Raw genomic sequence first — 19945 nt, 5'->3', positions numbered from 1 at the left:
ACGAAAACAGTGGAAAACCTGCGGGCGAGCGTGGAGCCGCGGTCTTCGGCCCCGCGCTTGGCTGTGGCTCCCGCCACGGGACGGCTGCCGGGCGCCCCTGAGAAGCCCCATCTCCCGGGGCGCGGCGCCTGTTTCCCGTGGTCGGGACAAGCGCTGGCGCCTGGGCTCGCGGGCGCGGTTCCGGGTTCTGCTGTGCCGTCCTCCGCCCACCGCCCAGGCACGTATCGGTACCGCCCTCTGCGGGACGTGCCGCGCAGGCGTCCTGAAGACGCAGCTTCCTTGGTCTTCCCGGCGCCCCGTACTGCGGTCTCCCCGCTGACACGTCTCTTGGGGGCGTGGAGGAGGCGGGGCCTGGGCGGGCCGTCGGTTCTTAAAGGGACTGGGCGCGGAGCTCGGGAGGCGGCGCCGTTCGAGGCAGCGCTGGGAGCGTGGTGCGGAGCAGGTTCGGGAGGCGAATGGGGGGGCCTGGGCGGGTTTGCGAGGGGCCGGGTGGTCCGCCGGGCGCGCGAGAGAGTCTCGGGGGTCTGGGCTGCGTTCTGGGCAGAGTCCCGTCAGGGTGGATCCACCCTCGCTGCTCGCAGCTCCCGCTTCCTTGGCTGGGGTGGCCAAGGTTCATTCATTCCCGGCCGAGGCACTCCTAGTTCGGCCCCTCCGAGCCATCGCCCGAATCCCAGCCTGAGGCTCAAGTGCACTTGATAGCTCACGGCCCTGCGCCCCTCCCCTCCATTTTACGGACTGGGAAAACTGAGGAGGCGACGGCTGACCGAGGCCACTCTGCGAGTCGGAGGGAGGCCAGCCTCACCAGCCTTCCTGCCTCCCATAGCTCCTCCGCCACCACTTTCCGGGGGCCCGCACAGTGCGTGGAGCTCGGTGGGACGGGGGCGGGGGCGGCTTCAGCGTCAGGAGCAGAGTCCAGCGGGAAACGGTGGGGGCGGGGGGCGAACTGCTTGGGGAGAGGGGCGGGGCTTTGATCCTGGAGATCCAGATTCTAGCCCGGCCAGCACTAGCTTTGTGACTTAAGGCAATTAACTTAACCTCTCTGACCTTAGTATCCTTTTTTGTAAAGTGCCAGTAATAACACCTGCCTCATCAGGATGTTGGGGGAATTCAGGAAAATAATGCAAAAGTGCCCAATACAGAGCCTGGCACGCAGCGGGCGTTCAGTCAAGTGGGTCGGAGCTGGATGAGCCCAGAAGAGGATTGACGCAGCTCGGAGGAAGGCGGCTGCGGGCCAGGCCGCCCGGAATGAAAGACCTCAGTGTCTGGGTTTCCTCCCCCGCCCCCCTCCTCCGCTCCACCGTCTCTGCCCGTAGAGTTTGTTCAGGGCGGTGGTGCACACCTGGCAGTGGAGCCTGGGGCCGAGGCCACGTCTACACTACCCTGTTCAGTGCCACCTAGAATTAGGCGGGATCCTTAGCTCCAAGCCGGGAGTGGCATCCGCACGGGCGGAACCAGCCTGGCTGGCCTGGTGGGGGGGCCCACTCCAGGAGCGCAGTGCTGTAACCTTGGCCTGCCTGGCAAAAGACCCCACCCTGAGGCCATCTGCTGTATTTCCTGCCTCCTCCCAGTTGACCTTTGTGGGAGGGAGTCAGGGGGCTGCTTACCCCAGGAGGTATTAGTCACTGAACCAAGGAGCCAGTTTATACCTAGTGATGGCAGAGGGACTGGGAAGGTCTGAGTCTGAGCAGACAGAACCCCTTCCTGGGCTCTTGGAGTCCCAATGCTGCTGCCTTGTTTCCTTCTGTCCAGAACTGTCCAGTCCCCAGACACCTCGAAGAAGGCAGTGTGGAGCCTAGGGTTCCATCTTCCCAACCCCCGGTCAGTTATGGCGCTTGTGCATCAGTCTCCCCACCTGTACCATGTGGCAGGCCTTTAAAATCACCTCATCTGACCCTCACACTACCACGTGATAGTTGTACAGTTATAAACTCCATATTATAGAGATGGAAACTAAGGCCAAGAGAGAAGTGGTCTCCAATGCCTAAGTGATGATATCCAGTCTTGGGCCAGGGCTGACTCCAGACCCACCCTATTAACTAGGACGCACCACTGCCTCCCTCTGACGCCAGAGTCCAGACCGAAGGAGGCCCTGAGCAGGCAGCCTCAGCCACCTCTGAGTCTCTGTCCTGGGCCAGGCACGATGGCAGAGAAGGTGCTGGTAACGGGTGGGGCTGGCTACATCGGCAGCCACACCGTGCTGGAGCTGCTGGAGGCAGGCTATTCACCCGTGGTCGTCGACAACTTCCATAACGCCATTCGTGGTGAGCAGGCGGAGGGGGGCTGGGGCTCCCAGGCGGGTGGAAGGGGAACCCTGCGTCCTACCCCCGCCTCCAAGAGACGTGTGTCTGGCCAGTCCCTTGGGAACCCAGCACCCCATCTCCTCTGACTCTGATGGCCTCTATGTGCCCAACCAGGAGGGGGCTCCATGCCTGAGAGCTTGCGGCGGGTTCAGGAGCTGACAGGCCACTCTCTGGAGTTTGAGGAGATGGACATCTTGGACCAGGCAGCCCTACAGCGTCTTTTTAAGAAGGTGGGTGCTTGGCAGGCAGACAGGCAGGGGGCATAGCCAAGGGCCAGGCCTGTAAGCAACCTCTGACCCCAGCTTTGCAACCCTGCAGCACAGCTTCACGGCAGTCATCCACTTTGCTGGGCTCAAGGCTGTGGGCGAGTCGGTGCAGAAACCTCTGGATTATTACAGGGTTAACCTGACAGGAACCATCCAGCTTCTGGAGGTGAGGCATGAGGCGAGGACACAGACACTGTGAGGGCCCCTGGCCGGGTATGCAGTGCCAAACACGGTGGCAGAGCCCAAGCTGTGTCATCTTCGACTTTGCCTCTCAGCCTCAGTCTCCCCTTCTGTAAATGGGAGCCCATAGCTCAGCCCCACCCACCTGGGAGGTGTAAGGGGGCGGGAATAACGTGTGAGGCAGAGGCCACTGACGCCTCCCCTCCACGGGCAGATCATGAGGGCCCATGGGGTGAAGAACCTGGTGTTTAGCAGCTCGGCCACCGTGTATGGGAACCCCCAGTACCTGCCCCTGGATGAGGCTCACCCCACAGGTGGCTGTACCAACCCCTATGGCAAGTCCAAGTTCTTCATCGAGGAAATGATCCGGGACCTGTGCCAGGCAGACAAGGTGAGGGCCCCCTTTGACTCAGCCGTGGCTCCGCTCACAGACCCCTCACAGCCCACCCCGGCGAGCCTGAGGACGGGATCCTGATCAGCCTCCACCAAGGAGGAGGCTGGGGTTCAGGAAGCAGCAGTGACTTGCACAAGGTCACAGCACTTGCAGGGAGGGCCCGATACCCTGCTCCTTTCTAGGCATAGAGAACCAGCAGGGTGGGCTCTGGATTCAGCTGGGACATGCAGCCTGCACCCTAACCCCCATCGTCTGACCTGCGTCCCACAGGCCTGGAATGCAGTGCTGCTGCGATATTTCAACCCCATAGGCGCCCACGCCTCGGGCTGCATCGGCGAGGATCCCCAGGGCATCCCCAATAACCTCATGCCCTATGTCTCCCAGGTAAGGGAGAAGGGAAAGGAACGGGGTGGCCCTAGGCTTGAGGGCTACAGCTGGTGCCAAGGTCCTGGGAAAAGCTAACCTGACCTCCACCCCAGGTGGCGATTGGACGACGGGAGGCACTGAATGTCTTTGGCAACGACTATGACACAGAGGATGGCACAGGTGAGCCCAGGACCAGGAGGAGCCAGAAGTGGGAGCTGGGAGGGAGACTGCGGTGGGACAGAGACTACTGCACCCAGCGCCCCACCACCTTCTCCTCTGCAGGTGTCCGGGATTACATCCATGTTGTGGATCTGGCCAAGGGCCACATCGCGGCCTTGAGGAAGCTGAAGGAGCAGTGTGGCTGCCGGGTAGGAAGAGAAGGGAGGGCGGGGAAGGAGACGGAGGCCAGGACCAATGGGGCCCAGAGGGGTAGTAAATCCAGCCCCCAGCACAGTCCCTGTTCTCCTCTCTGGGCAGATCTACAATCTGGGCACGGGCACGGGCTATTCGGTGTTACAGATGGTCGTGGCCATGGAGAAGGCCTCGGGGAAGAAGGTAGGCTGGCAGCCCACCCTGACCCACACCCAGCCCCTCCACTAACCTACGTGACAGGCATCCCAGCACCGCCCTGTCTCCTCAAGCCTGCCTTAGGACTTGATGCCTGAGAGCAAGACCCTGCTCTGGACCTCCATTTCTTGAGGGCCTGGTCACCAAGTTGGCGGGTAAGGCCAGGGCCAGCTCAGCTAAGCTACAACCACCCCCTCTCTTGCAGATCCCGTACAAGGTGGTGGCCCGGCGGGAAGGCGATGTGGCTGCCTGTTATGCCAACCCCAGCCTGGCCCTCAAGGAGCTGGGCTGGTCAGCAGCCTTAGGGCTGGACAGGATGTGTGAGTGCTAGCCCAACCCCTGACCCTGGGTGCTGGCCTGGCCCCTGGGAGAGTGTCAGGGGCTAGGAAAAGGGCCGTGGGAGGCCTGGGCCTGCCCACTCCGGGCTGTCCGAGGTGGTGCGGGCCCTGCACTCCAGCGTGGACCCTGAGCACGGACCTCGCCCCATCACAGGTGAAGATCTATGGCGCTGGCAGAAGCAGAATCCTTCAGGCTTTGGCGCACAGGCCTGAGACCCTCACCTACCAGGGACCAGGAAAGGAAGAGAAACAACTGCCTGCTCTCCAGCCCCTGGCAGGAACCCAGGGGCCTCAGAGCCTCCCCTACCTCAGACCCCAACTGTGCCCACTCAGCCCACCAGGCATGAGGCCAAGGGCACCACTGACCAGGTATCCGGGGTCTCTATTCCACAGGGTCCAGGAACCCAGGAGGACCACCAAGAGCAAGTGGGGCGAAGCAGGGCCCTGAGACACACAGAACGCCCTCCTCCCAGGCACTAATTTATACTGCTACGAAGAAGCTTCCCAAAGTATTTAAAATAAAGTTTTCTTACACTGGAGCAGATTCTTGCACATGATCACACTCTACCCCTTGGATAGAATCATCCAGGCCTAAGAGTTGAAGCAATTTCTTTAATTTTATCGGAATCCAGACACAACAAGAAAAACACCCAAAACTACATGGAGACAGAAGACGAGACACAACTCCTCCCCACCTCCCCCCAGCCTTAGAGTGGGGACCAACGTGGGGTGAGGCAGCTGGGGGAGACCTTGAGCCTCAGTCCAGCCCGGCAGGCTCCAGGCCCGCGGGGGCAGAGGGTAATGGGGAGGCAGGGCCCAGCCCCCAAGTCAGAATGGCTGAGGGGAGGCCCCCTCGAAGGACTCCGCCCCGTCACCCACACTCCTGCGTAGGGGCAGGGAGCCCACAGCAGCAAGGGGGCCCGGGCCACGGACACATTCATGATTGAGAAGCAGCTGGAGTGGAGGCAGGAGAGACACGATTATCTGGGCAGAATCAGCTGGCGGGAGAGGGTGGGAGGTGGGGCCTGGGAGGGCCCCAGGGGCCAAACCCTGAGGTCAGAGGAGGGGCCCAAAGTGGGGCTAGTGAGTGAGGTCCTGAGTGAGTGGGTCAGCGGCTGGGCCCCTTTCTCCCGCTGCCTGCAGCCCCTCCAATACTGCTGCCAGGGGGGCCCCCCCTCCAGGGAAATGGGATAAGAAAGCAGCCCACCCCCTGCGGCAGACAGCCAGGTGGCTGAAGTCAGGAAGGGAGGCCCAGCCAGGCCTTGGCCTGCCTGCCCCAGAGGCCTGTGGGAAAAGAAAGGGTCCAGGAGGGTGAGAAAGGGGCTCGACCGGCTCAGATCCAAGATGGTGCCGCGCGTGCCAAGTCCCCCGTGAGCTGGGGGCCCGCGCTGGGGGCCAGCAGTTGTAGTTAGACAGGAGGCAGCAGCTTCTCAAGAAACTCCTTCACAGCTGCCATCTCCTGGAGGGGGGGCGGTACTGTGAGAGTCTCCTGGCTGGAGGGAGGAAGGAGAAGGGCGGGAGTGGGAAGCAGCCCCTCAGCACTGACCTGAGGACAGGAGCTGTGCATGACCCCGGGGTAAGTCTTGAACTGGACCCTGGCGGGTGTGACAACGGACCGGAGCTTCTCGGCTGTCAGGGCCCCAAACCGTACGGGAACCATGGGGTCCAGCTCCCCGTGACACTGAAGGATGGTCAGGTCCTTGGCACTGCCGTTGGCTGCCTGTGGGCCAGACGGGGACTCAGAGAGCAAAGCCAGTGCTTGGGCACAATCCCCCAGCCTCAAGGAGACAGAGGGCAGGAGCGGGGTCGTGGAGACACTCACCTGGGGGAAGGCCCGGTGCAGAGGCAGCCAACAGCTCAATGCCACAATGCCAGCCAGAGGGTGGGGGCAGGTGAGGGCTGTGTAGAGGGACAGGGCTCCACCCTGGAGGAAGGAGAGAATGAGGGCTCATGAGGGCACAGCTCAGCTCCCGCCACCCACCCCCCTCTCTCTCCCCTCACCTGTGAAAAGCCTCCCAGGACGATCCGATTGGCAGGGATCCCATTCTTCATCTCATGCTCAATCAAGGCCTTGACTGGGGGGAGGGGGCATGACTGGGTGGAGGGAAAGCTGCCACAGGGACCCAAGGAAGGGAGCCAAACAGAGGTATTGCCAGGCACTTTCCTGGGCGGGCAGAGGGGGAGAGGGAGGATGCCGAGGAGGGGCTGGGGCCTTACTGTTCTCTGCTGCCTTCTTAATGCCAGCCTCGTCCTCTGGGGCATCTGGACTCAGCCCCATCAGGTCAAACCTGGAGGAGCAGAGGCGTTGGCAGCACTGGGAGACCTGGGCTGGCCCCAGGCGGCTCCCTCAAGCTCCTATTCCCCCTCCCCAAACTCACCAGGAGGGCATCACCATCTTCATGTTGAGTGTCACAGGGATCCGAGGCCTGGGGAGGGACAGCAAGAAGGGCCGCCATGCTCAGGAGGGATGAGGAAGCCGCAGCAGAGAGCCCAGGTGGGGGCAGGGCAGCCCCTGGGGAACCCTCCCAGCAGGCAGGGCCTGTGTTTAAGGTGTTGCCAGGCAACCTGCCACGTGGGGCTGGAGGCTGTGGTTGGGGCATCAGCAGTAGCGATGGAGAAGCACAGCCCAGTACTCGGGTGTGACGGGGTTCCAGCTCAGTCGGTGAGTGCTTGGGGAAGGGGTACAGGGGGTGCTAGTTCTAGGAGTCTCAGGTCTAGGAGGCCTTGGGGCTGGGGCTGGACCCTATTCCTGAGGGTTCCACAGGAATGATGAAGGCTGAAAATGGCACTTGTGACTCTGCTCTGGGCCCCAGGCCCCCGGATGCAGCCGGCAGGACAGAACAGGCCTGGGACCACAGGACCACCGCCCATCCTCAGCCCCTCCCTTGCTGGGGTGACACTCACGCATGGGGACAGATGTACTTGACGTGAGGGAGCCGGATAGTAGAGAGGGCGTCAGCCCAGCTGTGCCTGTAGGAGGGAAGAGAGAAAAGGCACCGATGTGGAGAGGGAGGAGGGGAGGGCGCAGGCCTCTCCAGTCCTGCCCCCTGGGCCCTCCCCCACTTCCCCAGGAACAGCCCCTCCCCAGCTCACTCACCCTGTGTCTCCAAGGCCATGTAAAAAGATAACCTGGAAACGGAGCAGAGACGGGGAAGAGGGCAGTCACCGTCCTGCTGTCACTCTCACTCTGTGCTCCAACTTCTGGCCACCCCTCCCTCACCCCCAAGGACCTGGAGGGGAACTGAGGTGGCAGCCAGACAGGCGATTAAGACCCGGCCTCCCGGCTGCAGGCTGCTCGCCCTCTCCTCACTGCCACCTCTGTTTTCCCCACGCCCCCTCCAGCCAGTTCCCCAGGGGGCTGCGTGGGTAGCAGAAGACCCTTACCGCAGCCGTTTCCCGCTCAGCTCCAGACACAGTGGCAGCATCGGTGAGCAGGGGCACAGACATGGTGTTACCACACATACACTGCAGGGCTCCACGGCTGGGGCCTGTGCATATTCGGGGCAGTGGTCAAGAGCAAGGCCAGGAAGGGGAGAGAATCCTGACACAGGAGCAGAGCCTCAAACCCAGGGCCCACCCGGGCCATCAGCCCTCCACCGCGCCCCAGGTTCTATCCTGGGCACAAAGAAAAGCCAGGCAAGAAGTTCTGGGCCCGAGCAAGCAGGCAGGAAGTTTGCCTTCACTCCAGGGCTGAAAAGCAGGGGCAGCCACCCTAGTGGCCCTGCTTCTGGCCCCCCACACAGCCTGAGGTTGCTGGAGGTGGGCAGAGGCAGGGCTTTGGGGCCGTGGGGCAGGGGAGCCAGGGCACCCCCCTGCTGCCTTCTCCCCACCGAACACTCGTTGGCAGGTAACTGCCTCCTCTCCCTGTTCTCCAATCATCCCCCTTCTCTAGAGCCCTTGCGTCCCCTCCTTCCCAACTCCCGGCCCTACTGGGAAATGAAGGGAAGGAAAACTGCCGGGAACTATGCTTCCAGCCCCTACCCTCAACCCCACGCACATTTTCTCCAACTTCCCTCCCATCCAGCCCTCATCAGCCTTCTGGCTCAGCCCTTCTCAGAGCCCCTGGGGGCTGCCCATGTCCCCAGAAGGCACACAAACTCCGATCCACCACCCACCTCCTAAACAGTGCCCCCCGCCCCCCTGTATGAGGCCACCTGCTGCTGCTGCTGCCCACTGACTCCAAATAGGTCCCCCAGCTCGACCATGCTCTGGGACTCCCAAACGCACAAAAGAATGCCAAGCTAGCTGGCTCCTCCCGTCCTTAGCATCCTCCAAACTCCCTGGCAGCTTCTGCCACCTGCCCCTAAGTGCCGACCCTTCCTAGCAGCGCCCACCCCTCCCACCCCACCAACTGGCTTCCCCGTCCCCTCTCCCCCGAGCGCCCCTCCGCACAGTAGGACCCCTCACCTCTGACCCTGGGGTTCCTCTTCCCACACAGGAATGCACCTTTTGTCCTAAACTGAGATTCCCTTCCTTCCCCACTGAGCGACTTCCACCCCTCGCCCCAGGCTGCCCCTCCTCTCAGACTGGTGCCTTCCCCCTGACCTGGGGTCTTCCTCGCCACAGTAAAAACTTCCAACCTGACCCATGGTCTCCCACTCCCCACAATGGGAACTTCTGTTCTGACCGAGGGTCGCCCTCCCCACAGTGACAATTTCTATCCTGACCCCGGACCCGGTTCTGCCCACAAAGGGGCGTTCTACCTTTGACCCTGGAGAGCCCCCGCCCCACAATGGGACCCTCCACTTCCGACCCTGAAGTCCCTCTCATCACACCGGGACCCCATCTTCCTCCCCCTCTCTGCCCCCAAAGTCCCCCAGACCGGCCAGCGCCTCTTCGCACCTCACTCCCCACCCCCATCCCTCACAACTGCGGCTGCCCCTCCCCACTCGACAGGACCCTCGCGGTGGGCCGATGCCCCGCCAGTGCCCTCCCCGGGCCTGCTGGCCCCGGACCACGGTACCTCCACTCCTGGGGTTTCGAGACCTCTCGGGCGATTCTCCCTCTCTCCCGCACAGACACACACTCTTCCCCCTCTGCCGCCCCCGCCGGAACTTCCGTTCGAGTCCCGGGAACCCAGCCATCGCGCTGCCGGAAGTAGCCTGGCCAGCGGTACGGAACCCGGAAGTGGGCGTCGGGGTTTCTTCAGATAGGAGCTGCCATGTTGGGTACGGTGGGGCCACTCCCCATAACCAAGACACGGAGTCTCCGGCCGAATCTAGACAGCGCCTCCGTGGCCCCCACTTGCTACCACCACCCGTGCGCCTCCTGGAGGAAACCTGTCCTGAAGGAGAGGCATTCTTCACACTAGCAGAGTTTCCCACCTTCCCATCCATCATGGTCTTGTGTATCCACCACTGGCCCTCACGTCCTGTTCCAGGGTCATGGATGAAGTCACACACTCAGCTGAAAAGACACTTTGAGACCATCTAGTCTTCCAACCTTATTTAAAAGATGAGGAAACTGAGGCTCAGGGGAGGGAAGTAAACAGCAACCTCAGGATTACACTGTAATGCTGCCTCTGCACCTGCTTCCTGAGCTGTAAAACGGTGACGATAACCACCCAGCTTACTTCACAGCTTTGCTGTTAGGCTCAAATGAGGCCGTGTGGACATGCTCTATACACGCTGTGTAAAATCACAGCGTGAGGACATAATGACTCTAAAAGGGACCCTGGGAGAAAAGAACACTGGCATCAGCAGTGTCCGAGACAACTGGTCAGGAATCGGAAGTGTTGTCTCAGCTCTGCCCTCAGCAAGCAATACCACACAGTGCACAAAATACCACCATCAGCGAGCTCCACCTGTTAACAAAGAGGGTTTCATTTGGTCACCGAGTCACCCTTTGCTCCTTGCAGCATCGGTAAAGTGGAACGGGGCTCAGGGTCCACATAAAGGCTGGAAGGGGAGGCAAACTGGGTTGCAGGACCATGTCCCTGGCAGAGCCTGTGGGCATCTGCACACACGAAATGAGTCATCCCTCAGCAGCTTAGGACTCATTTGCCCAGCTTAATGTACACTAGGTTTTTTTGCACTGAAAGAAAACACTGTATCTGGAAGTTCAACAAAGCACTTTTTCCCAGGTTAAGAGGCAGTTTGGTCTTAAGTGCTCAGCAGGTCACAGAGCAGGAAAACTTTGGGTCCCGAGGACCACAGCAGGCCAAGGGTCCAGGGCTGGAAAGGGGGTGAATGGATGAGGACAACACAGTTGCTCCCACTCCCAGAATCCCTGCTGGGTCTGCTTGTGGAAGAATAAACAATTCCTCCTGCACCCCAATCACCTAAGACACTGTGGCACTTGGAGCAAATTCTTCAGAGTGAAGCTCAAATCCAGAGGCCTTGTCTCAGAGGCTACCCGTGATTAGTGCTAGTGGGATTAATGGTTAGTCTGCTCTAACACTTCGAACTTTATTTTCCCCCTACTCCAAATTAAAACATAGCCCTTCTTTATCTCCAAATGACCCAACTGAAATAAAGAGGTTGTGGTGGAGGAGTGAGTAGGACCCTTGGTGCGCCGAGAACTGTATTTGCATTCTGGTTGATTTCAGGCTGCATTTTTAGAAATTCTGAGGCTCAGGCAAGGCTTGGTGGTGGCAGGCTTTCCCCAGGATCAACTGGAGAAACAGGCTAGCAACCATGTGGGCCAATCCCTCAGGGGCATTCTCTCAACAGGATTAAATTCAACACTAATTTCCATTATCAAGTGTTTCTATTTTCTGCAAAGGAGAGAATACTGACCACTTTAAATCCCCTCTTTTAGGATACTTAAATTCTGTCCAATTGCTGTACTGACTGTCAAATCTTAAGTCCAAATTCTTGGGTCTACCTTCAGACCTCAGGGGCTGCTCACTTCACTTTCCTCACCATCATTTCTTCTGATGAGCTCCAGAATCTGTTCTCCCTTGTTTTTGTAAACATCACCTCACAACTTACTTCCTTACCTGAGAAATGGAATATAAGGTTTTTAACTTCACCTCCTTCTTTACAAAATGTGGGTGGGTGGGTGTAGGAGCGTTTTTAGCCTACTGTACAGAATTAAACCTGACCTTTCCTGGAGATACTGATCTAGTGTAGATTTAATTGTGGCACTTATCATCTACCTGGTCCAAAACAACAACAGATTTCAAAGTTTCATACAGTTCTCAGTAAAGGTTTCATGAGCACTACCAAGAACTCAAAAGAATATACAAACATTAAGTCTGGCAAGGATTTATTAGGAAGCTTATTAGTCACAGTGAATAAAAAGCCATGAACAGAAGAACTGAGATCTCCAAATTCTGCCACTGGGCTTACAACACTAGTTAGAAGCTAATAAATATTAAGGATGTCCCAAGAGGAATCTTATCTAAGTCCCAATCTTACCCCGACCAGGATCCCAACACAGAAACGATGCCCATGCTCTCCTCAGACTGCTTACCTGGTTGGCAGGAAAAAAGAACTTCTTCTCAAGCTATTAAGCATTATCAGGACATTCTTGCTCTTCTAACTATAACCATAGGACACTAGCGCACGACAGACAACTCCAAGCTGGGCAGCTTGACAAGAATGGTGAAAGGTGACAGGGAGAAGCACGCAGCGACAAGGACTTCTAGCTCGACACCCTCCTGGTGGTTAATACGAACACAATGCTGAGGCCTCACAAAGTTTACTGCAGCCCAGGAGGAGTCTCCATTTAAAAAAGACAAGTCACACAAAAATCCTGCCACGAGGCAACAAGACACGTGGGATCCCATGGCCACATTAACTGGGAAGGCAGGCATTATCCATGACTGCCAGGTGCTGACCACCCCAAGACCCAACTTCTGCAGGGCCCCAGAGAACCACGATTGTCCCTCAGCACCCACACAACCCTTCCCGGGGGTGTGGTGTCTTCCGTAGGTCAGGTTTCTGCAGCAAGCCCCAAAGACAAAGCTTGGCAGAGGCTGTGGCAGCCAACTCTCTCTGGAGCCCCATCTCTCTTTGTCTTTCCCAACAGTATGTCGTACATCTTCACTGACACAACGCCTCTGTGGGAGCCTTGGCCAGCCCTTAGGAAATAAAGTGTGTCTGTGGGGTAACCTGATGGACCTTGTGGTCAGCTGGGTTGGCCGATGCTTCATAACTGCAGATGGTCACCTCATGTCGGCGAAGCTGCAAGAAAATTGAGAGGCTGGGTCAGCTGGCTATTGCCCAGACTGCTCAACGGAGTGGTCCTTATTCAGGTTCATTTCTAGAAGTCATCATCTAATCGCTTCCCCGTTCTGATACTTTTTATCCTGAGAAGCCTGGGTAAGATCGAATCAATGATTCACCCCATCACTTAGAAGATTCATTCCTCCACTATAATGGAAGCACCATGAGAAGAAGACCTTGTCTATCTTTTTTTTTTTTTTTTTTTTTTTTTTTGCTGTACGCGGGCCTCTTACTGCTGTGGCCTCTCCCGTTGCGGAGCACAGGCTCCGGACACACAGGCTCCGCGGCCATGGCTCGCGGGCCCAGCCGCTCCGCGGCATGTGGGATCTTCCGGGATCGGGGCACGAACCCGTGTCCCCTGCATCGGCAGGCGGACTCTCAACCACTGCGCCACCAGGGAAGCCCGACCTTGTCTATCTTGTTTATCACCCTATCTCTGGTGCCCAGAACAAAAAAGGTTACCAACAATGTTAAATGAAGGAAAGAATTTTAAGGTGAAAAACTGCATTGATATCTATTATTTCAACCCCCTTAAAATTCCTATAGCCTGTCAAACGAGACGGACAGTTTACAGTGATGAAACCAAGAAAAACTAGACTGGGAGCAATCAATGTCTCACTTGCTCTTTTTCCTTTCCTTTCCTTTTTCCTTTCCTTCAAGCTCCTACTACCACAGCATGCAGATATACAAACATATGTACACATATTAGAGGGGCAATAACCAACCCCATCTTACCTCAGTCCATTCTCCTCTCAGGCCAATATAAAAGACCTTTGTGGTATCGGCTCCAAAGTTTTTTGAAATATGAATTGAGAGATGATAGACATTTGAAAAACGAGAAATTCTAGAGGATGAAGGAGTGGAGAGAGAAGACAACAATTAAGAGTTCAGTGAGAAGCTCACTACCCATGTCAAAAAAGTCAATTCCAGCTCCATCTTGTGGTAAAACCCAGGCAAATGTCAGAGAACAATCTTGGGGTCTTACGTCTCATTCTTCTCCTTTGGGCAAGCAATGAATACAGTGAACATTTACTGAACATCTGCCAGATCTTGTCCAAGGCAATAGGGACAGAAAAATGAATCAACACTGCCCCTGACCGCAAGGAACAGGAATGAGAAATGCTGTGCAACCACGCAGGGATCTGAAAGCAAGCTCAGTAGGAAAATGAGAGAGGTAAGGTGGTCACATGTAACTTGGCTGCTGTAAGCCCACTATGCAAAGAGGAATTCTGGAAACATCTTTCCTAAGACCATACTAGGAGCTCATTCAAATCTGTCAATTGCTTCCACGTTAACAAGTCTGTGGCTTGCACTGAACCTCTGCCAAAATTTGACCAAGCCTAGGATCAGGCCTCTCCGCTGTTTTAACTTGTTTCTGATGCTAAGGACGCAGGAGATGGGCCAAAAACAATTGCAAGCCCACTAAATGTTCACTGCAAATGAGGGAGCGCCTGCCATTCTCAGAAGCCAAAGAGTGGAAGAGAGGCCCAGTGCTTACTTTGTAGCATACTCTAGTTCTCCTGTAAGATCCCGGTTCAGACTAAAGGTCTGATCTGGCTCCCTGTCTGTATCATCAAAGCTCATCTGTGGAATGTTCTTGTACCTGAGAAAGGAAAGGGGAGAAAAATCAAGAAATGTGCATTATCACATTTTTCAGGTTCTCAGAACTTCCTACTGACTCCTCAACTGCCCTCGGTTCTATCAACAGGAGATCAAATTTTGGAAATGGCATTTTACTGGCATTTATACACAAATATCTTTAATCCAACAAGAACTGAGAATTGCAACATAAGCCAATGGCATCTTTGAGTGGGTTAAGAGCGCATGAGAAGCAATACACAAAGCGATAGCTCAAACTGGGTCACATGCAGCAAATGCATGGAGAAAATAAGCAACTCAGCACATTCAGACCAAGCTGAGGATGTTAAATAAAACAGCTTACTCATGGGGAAAAAATACTTTGGCAGAAACATCTTAAACACAGTTAAGAGATAAGATCAGGTAACCCAACACTCAAGCATTTTTCTGTGTTCAAAATTACCCTATATACAGAGTCATCTTACGAGTCTTAAAAAAATACAACTTGGGGATTTCCATTTTGAAGAAAGCACAAAAGGCCACCAACTCACAAAGGGCTTCGGAAAGTTAGGTAAAACTGCTAGTGAAGAAACAAATTTTCAAAGACATATCTAAGAAACAGCAGTCTCCTCTGTAACTCACAAATTCTAAAGGACTGGGCCACACACACCCCCAATCTCTAGAGTGTCTTATTAACACACCCACATGGGAGGGGCCTAGATATTAGCTGCAGCAAAATGCAGGTAACATAGGAAAGCAAATGTTTGCTTCAAAGTGTTTCTAAGAATGATGCACAGAATAATAATAATAGTGAACATTTATAAGCAGCATTATGAGAGGCAGTGTAGCACTGTGGTTAAAAGCAGTGTCTCTGGAGCCAGACTTCCTAGGTTTAAAGCCTAGGTTCTATCACTGACCAGCTGTGTAATTTTGGGCAAGTGATTTAATCTGTCTCTTAGTTCATCATCTGTAAAATGGGGATAGTGATAGTACATATCCCATACAGTTGATGTGGATATTAAATTGAATCAATTCTAAGAGACACACTTGTTAAAAAACTTTACTGTGGAAAATTTCAAACATACATAAGAGTAAAGAGAAAAATATAATGAATCTCCATATACTTATTACTGAGCTTCAATAACCAAGATCATGCCAATTTTGCCTATCACCCCCATTTTGTTTGTGCTTGATATTCTGAAGCAATCTCAAACGTATCATTTCATTCATAAATATGTCCATATATATCTCTACAAAGTAAGGACTTCGTAAAAAAAAATATACCATTTTACAATGAACAACTTAACAATTAGCAATAATTCTTTAATATCATCTAACACCTAGTTTGTGTTCAAATTTCACTGATTTAAGGTCTCAAGTTAACTTTTCTGAATGTATCAGTGACATGTCATAGTTGAACAGACACTGCTTTTTTCTTTATCAATGGTACATAAAATAATGGTGCATTTTATAATCAATGACATCTTAGATTTGATAAAGTGCAAAGTGCTTAGAACTGAGGGCTCTGTAAGTATTTGCACCTGCCTTTCCAAAACCAGGCACATACTATGGAATTCCCTGGCGGTCCAGTGGTTAGGACTCTGCTCTTTCACTGTTGAGGGCCCAAGTTCAATCCCTGTTCGGGGAACTAGGATCCCACAAGCTGCGCAGCGCAGCCAAACCCCCCACCCAAAACAAACAAACAAAATGGGGCACATACTACGTTCCAGATTTATTCTAAGCTCTTTACATATTATAGCTCATTTCTCTCCATAACCTTAAGAGGTTCAGACTATTATTGCCATTTTACATATGGAAACATTGGGATATAGAGAAGTAACGCCCAAGTCATGCAGCTTGCAAGCGGTACAGCCAGAATTTGAACCCGAGTATTTACCCCAGAGCCCCCGCTTAACTACAACACAACATGGATGTCTAGTCTTGTCCAGTCAATCCATCTTGCAAGTAAACGAGTCCCAGAAAGCATCAACTCAAACGTACTTTGTTTCCTTACAATGATTAAATATGTGGATTTGCTTTCAAATTCATGTTTCTAACATTCAAAAACAGTGTCCATTTCTTAAATCTCTCATTTAAATTGATCAATTTTTCAGAAGAACTTTTTATTTAAAGTTCTTCTGATATTTGCTTCTCCAGCCCTCAGAAAGCAGTGTCCCCTCCTTCTAGAAAGGCTAGGCTGGAATAAGGCAACTTGTCAGAAAGGGAGTACTAGCTCTAGTATGAACAGATTCCATGTTACAAGAGGTATATAGAACTTTGCTAACTAAAGGCCATGTAAACTCAGATGGAGTGCTTCCATCTCAACAAAACACACAGAAAGATTGTAATTGTCTGAAACAGCAAGGGAAGATGTTGACGCTAACCCCAAAGTAGACTCCTTAAAGATCATCTGAGACCTGCAGCTGGGTTATTAAAAAAACTGCAAAGTCATCAACAGTTGGCATTTATAGGATGCTCTCTGAATGGTGCCACAGCAAATACTTGGAAGAGAGACAAGCTGTTGGCCCTAAAGATACTTAATCTAAAAATGTCGTTAATTCAGGAAGAGATAAGTGTATTCCGATGCAGAACAAACATGACTTTTTTTTTAAGGGGGGAGGGGATATTTAACCCAGTAAAAAGAAAAAATTAGACTATTCTGGAATAAAGTGCTACCAGAGAAAAGAGAAAAAGGGATAGGAGCTTCTTGAGGGCCTAGACCCTTGCCACTTACAGTCTCATCTCAGAGGGGTGTGAGTCATCATCTTCTCCCATTATAATGATACCTTTGAGCTTGACATTGCCTGTAAATCTGCCAGAATGCAAAAAAGAGGGTTGTCAACCTGGGGTTCAATCTCTGCTGAGCTGTGTGACCCTGGGCAAGGCCCTTCCCCTTACTGGGCTTCCATTTACTCATGTGTCAGACTTGTGCTAGATAATTTCTAAGATCATGTCTGCCTCTGGCATTCTTTGGTTCTAAAAAATTTACCTTGATGTCTCAGTTATCTTTTAACAAATACATCTTTTTTGCACCAAGAAAGCTACTCACACCCACCTCAGTAATTTACCCCATTTCCAGAAACAGAGGTGTGCTCTTGACACAACCATGGAATGAATCCTGGTAAGGCAACTGGGTACAGCCTCTTTAGCCTGAGGCAAGCACCAAAGAAATACTTACGGAATATTAAACAGAAGCTCTTCATCTGCATCACTTTCAACAAACTGGAGGGGAGAGGGAGGAGAGAGGAGAAAGCAACAAATATTTGCTGAGCGCCTACAATTTTAGGCATCTTCCACCCTGCTTTACAGCTGAAGTGCAATGCAGATAGTCAACCGCCCTCAGTTTTCCAGCACGTATTAACTTCCAGGACCGACTAGCCTCCTGAAATTGTGTGCAGAGATCTGTGCCTATGCGGTCCACAGCTTTCAAACGGCTCTACGCCCCACAATGGTAAATACTCTACATAGGATAACGTGCTTCATCTCCCTAGGCTGGTCTTCGGTCTTCAGCAGGTGTTAAGTGATCAGGCAGCCACTGGGACCAGTGGTCAAACGGTAGGGAAAACGTCCTGATGGGTCATCCTCCCTCACTATCCCCCGCAGCCCTGGAACTGAACGTTGGCCGTGTACAGCAAAGCGCCCCTTCCCGTCTCTGGGCCTCAGCTCCTCTACCTACAAAATGGGGAGATTCGACCCTGTTCGCCTCTCAAAGGGCTGGCAGGAGACGGGCACAGGAAAGCGCTTGGCAATCGGGCCGTGGTTATTTTTAACTTCAGAAATGAGGCTGACAGAGCAGACGGGCGGCCTGAGGCCCCGCGCGGGTCCCCGCCCGCCCGCCCAGGCCCCGGAAGGCCCACCTTGGAGCGGTCGGTCCGCTCCTCCCACGGCTTGAAGACGCCGCGGCCGCTGCCCTCGCGGCTCTCGTTGAGACACTGCAGCCGCTCCAGGTCGATGCGCAGGTACAGGCCGTAGGCCAGGCCGCGCTGCTCGGGAGGCTCCTCACGTTCGGCGGCGCAGCGGCAGCCGTCCCCGCCGTGACTGTGACCATGCGACATAGCGACGCCGCCGCCCGCGCGTCCCAGCGCCCTGCCGCCGCCGCCGCCGCCCGCGACTCGCTCCTTTCGCTCCGGCCGCCAAGCGCGCCGCAACCGCCGCGTCGTAAAAGGCGCCCCTGTGCGGCGCAAGCGCGTGGGGAGAAGAGGGCGGGGCTCGGAGAGCGTCGACGTCTGCTAAGGCGCTGCCGGGGGCCGGGAAATTAAGGTTGGCTCTTTCAGTCCTGGAGACGGATGCTGTTGCAGTGCCAGCTTCACAGATGGGGAAACTGAAAAGCAAAGATTAAACTGGTGTTCCGAGTAAATGGTGGGGCTGGGTTTCGAATCCTCCTCCTCCTTAGGCTAAAGTCTGTTCTCTTTTCGTTTACCACCAACGTTTTTTGGGAGCTGGTGGCACAGTGATAAGGCCCTGAAGAGTGGGGAGCACAGCGTTATCACTGCCGCCCATGTGCACGCTTAGGCGCTTAGAGCTCACAAACCCACGTTCATAACCACTTTCTTCACAGTGGGCTTAGTGGTCGAGACCACAGGCTTTATGGACAGCTGAATCTGGAGACAAATCCTGGGTCTGTTATTGACTGTGTGACACCCTGAATAAGTCATGTTCCCCGTCCTGAGACTTTTTGTTCCTCGTCTGTAAAGCGGGAATGGTAATATCTGTTTCATAGGATCACAGTGAGTATTAATGAAATAATGCTCTTCAAGAACCCAACACAGTGGCTGACACATGGTAAGAATTCAATAGTTGATTCAGATCTTAGTTGAAATCCAAACACTGCCACTTACTAGCTTTGTGGCCTTGGGCAAGTGATTTAACCTCTCTGAGTCTCAGTTTACCCCCTGTAAAATAAAAGGATTGGACTAGATGACCTTTAAGTCCCCTCCCCATGTAATGTTTCAGAGCAGTTTTTTCAAACGGCTGGTTGTGACCCATTGATATGTCTTAAAAGCCATTTAGAGGATTGTGACCAACATTAAAAAATTAAATAGAATAAAATAGAAAATTCAGGGGCTTCCCTGGTGGCGCAGTGGTTGAGAGTCCACCTGCCGATGCAGGGGACACGGGTTTGTACCCCGGTCCGGGAAGATCCCACATGCCGCGGAGCGGCTGGGCCCGTGAGCCATGGCCGCTGAGCCTGCGCGTCCGGAGCCTGTGCTCAGCAACGGGAGAGGCCACAACAGTGAGAGGCCCGCGTACCGCAAAAAATAAAAATAAAAAAATAAGAATGTATTACACATTTTAGTCTCCACTTATGGAAGTTTTGTTTCAGCTTCTTGTATACTCAGGTGCAATTTAAAATGTTTTTCATCTTTTGGGTTGAGATCAAGAGTGGAAAGCCACTATTTAGAGTTGAAATGATTCTGGTTTCGGGGTAGAATACGTTCTTACTTCTTGGTGGAGACGGGGAGAGATAGGAAGTTGAGAGAGTTAAGAGATACTTTGGGTAGCCCCTACCCTTCACTCTGGCTCTGAAGTATCCAGACCAGACTGGGGGCTGCAAACCAAAATAAACATCTGCTCAAGTTCCATTCAGAAATATTTTGATATCCTAGTTCAATTCTTTGTGAAGCAGGCAAGCTTGTTTCTGGTTCAGATAGCTCAATGTTATGACTTATTCCTGCTTTCACATTACAGTTTCAGGGAAGGGTACTGGCACTTGCTAAACGCTTAGCGAATATTTGTTTGATAGAATGATACACTCAGTAGCCTTTCTTTGGGAAGACTGTATCCC

General features: G+C 53.9%; 3 protein-coding genes across 4 annotated transcripts; 1 reads left to right on the top strand and 2 right to left on the bottom strand.

Annotated features, from left to right (window-relative positions):
• Positions 1 to 358: 358 nt before the first annotated feature.
• On the top strand, positions 359 to 4950 carry GALE (UDP-galactose-4-epimerase). Its single transcript, XM_082613558.1, has 11 exons — positions 359 to 442; positions 2041 to 2261; positions 2415 to 2530; positions 2619 to 2732; positions 2961 to 3137; positions 3411 to 3524; positions 3620 to 3686; positions 3789 to 3874; positions 3984 to 4061; positions 4279 to 4393; positions 4566 to 4950. Exons 2-11 carry the CDS (start codon positions 2141 to 2143, stop codon positions 4622 to 4624), a joined length of 1047 nt encoding a protein of 348 aa, XP_082469684.1. The 5' UTR covers positions 359 to 442; positions 2041 to 2140; the 3' UTR covers positions 4625 to 4950.
• Positions 4951 to 5009: 59 nt separating this feature from the next.
• Positions 5010 to 9496, bottom strand: LYPLA2 (lysophospholipase 2). Of its 2 annotated transcripts, XM_082613560.1 has the most exons (10): positions 9375 to 9496; positions 7796 to 7899; positions 7509 to 7540; positions 7316 to 7381; positions 6790 to 6837; positions 6629 to 6699; positions 6413 to 6486; positions 6234 to 6335; positions 5958 to 6131; positions 5010 to 5870 (listed from the first exon to the last, which is right to left on the bottom strand). In XM_082613560.1, exons 1-10 carry the CDS (start codon positions 9493 to 9495, stop codon positions 5820 to 5822), a joined length of 843 nt encoding a protein of 280 aa, XP_082469686.1. In that variant the 5' UTR covers position 9496; the 3' UTR covers positions 5010 to 5819. The 2 variants fall into 2 exon arrangements, with proteins under 2 accessions (XP_082469686.1, XP_082469685.1); XM_082613559.1 differs by having other exon boundaries at positions 5010 to 6131.
• Positions 9497 to 11603: 2107 nt separating this feature from the next.
• Positions 11604 to 18283, bottom strand: PITHD1 (PITH domain containing 1). The gene is made up of 6 exons (XM_082611888.1): positions 18018 to 18283; positions 17339 to 17382; positions 16895 to 16972; positions 14081 to 14185; positions 13318 to 13426; positions 11604 to 12540 (listed from the first exon to the last, which is right to left on the bottom strand). The coding sequence occupies exons 1-6, from the start codon at positions 18213 to 18215 to the stop codon at positions 12439 to 12441; spliced, it is 636 nt and encodes a 211-aa protein (XP_082468014.1). The 5' UTR covers positions 18216 to 18283; the 3' UTR covers positions 11604 to 12438.
• Between the last annotated feature and the right edge of the window lie 1662 nt (positions 18284 to 19945).

This window comes from Mesoplodon mirus (assembly GCF_964341445.2).
Source record: "Mesoplodon mirus genome assembly, chromosome: 3".
Lineage (NCBI taxonomy): Eukaryota > Metazoa > Chordata > Mammalia > Artiodactyla > Ziphiidae > Mesoplodon > Mesoplodon mirus.
Note: the sequence above shows the minus strand (reverse complement) of the source record. Positions and strands in the feature narration are given on the sequence as shown.

Coding starts and splice junctions, on each gene's coding strand:
- GALE (XM_082613558.1), top strand. CDS start 2,141: ATGGCAGAGAAGGTGCTGGTAACGGGTGGGGCTGGCTACATCGGCAGC. Junction 2,733..2,960: donor GAACCATCCAGCTTCTGGAG/GTGAGGCATGAG, acceptor CTCCACGGGCAG/ATCATGAGGGCCCATGGGGT. Junction 3,875..3,983: donor AGGAGCAGTGTGGCTGCCGG/GTAGGAAGAGAA, acceptor CTCTCTGGGCAG/ATCTACAATCTGGGCACGGG.
- LYPLA2 (XM_082613559.1), bottom strand. CDS start 9,495: ATGGCTGGGTTCCCGGGACTCGAACGGAAGTTCCGGCGGGGGCGGCAG. Junction 7,900..9,374: donor TCGAAACCCCAGGAGTGGAG/GTACCGTGGTCC, acceptor GAATATGCACAG/GCCCCAGCCGTGGAGCCCTG. Junction 6,487..6,628: donor TAAGAAGGCAGCAGAGAACA/GTAAGGCCCCAG, acceptor CCCTCCCCCCAG/TCAAGGCCTTGATTGAGCAT.
- PITHD1 (XM_082611888.1), bottom strand. CDS start 18,215: ATGTCGCATGGTCACAGTCACGGCGGGGACGGCTGCCGCTGCGCCGCC. Junction 14,186..16,894: donor CACCCCTCTGAGATGAGACT/GTAAGTGGCAAG, acceptor TTCCTTTCTCAG/GTACAAGAACATTCCACAGA. Junction 13,427..14,080: donor GAACTAGAGTATGCTACAAA/GTAAGCACTGGG, acceptor TTCATCCTCTAG/AATTTCTCGTTTTTCAAATG.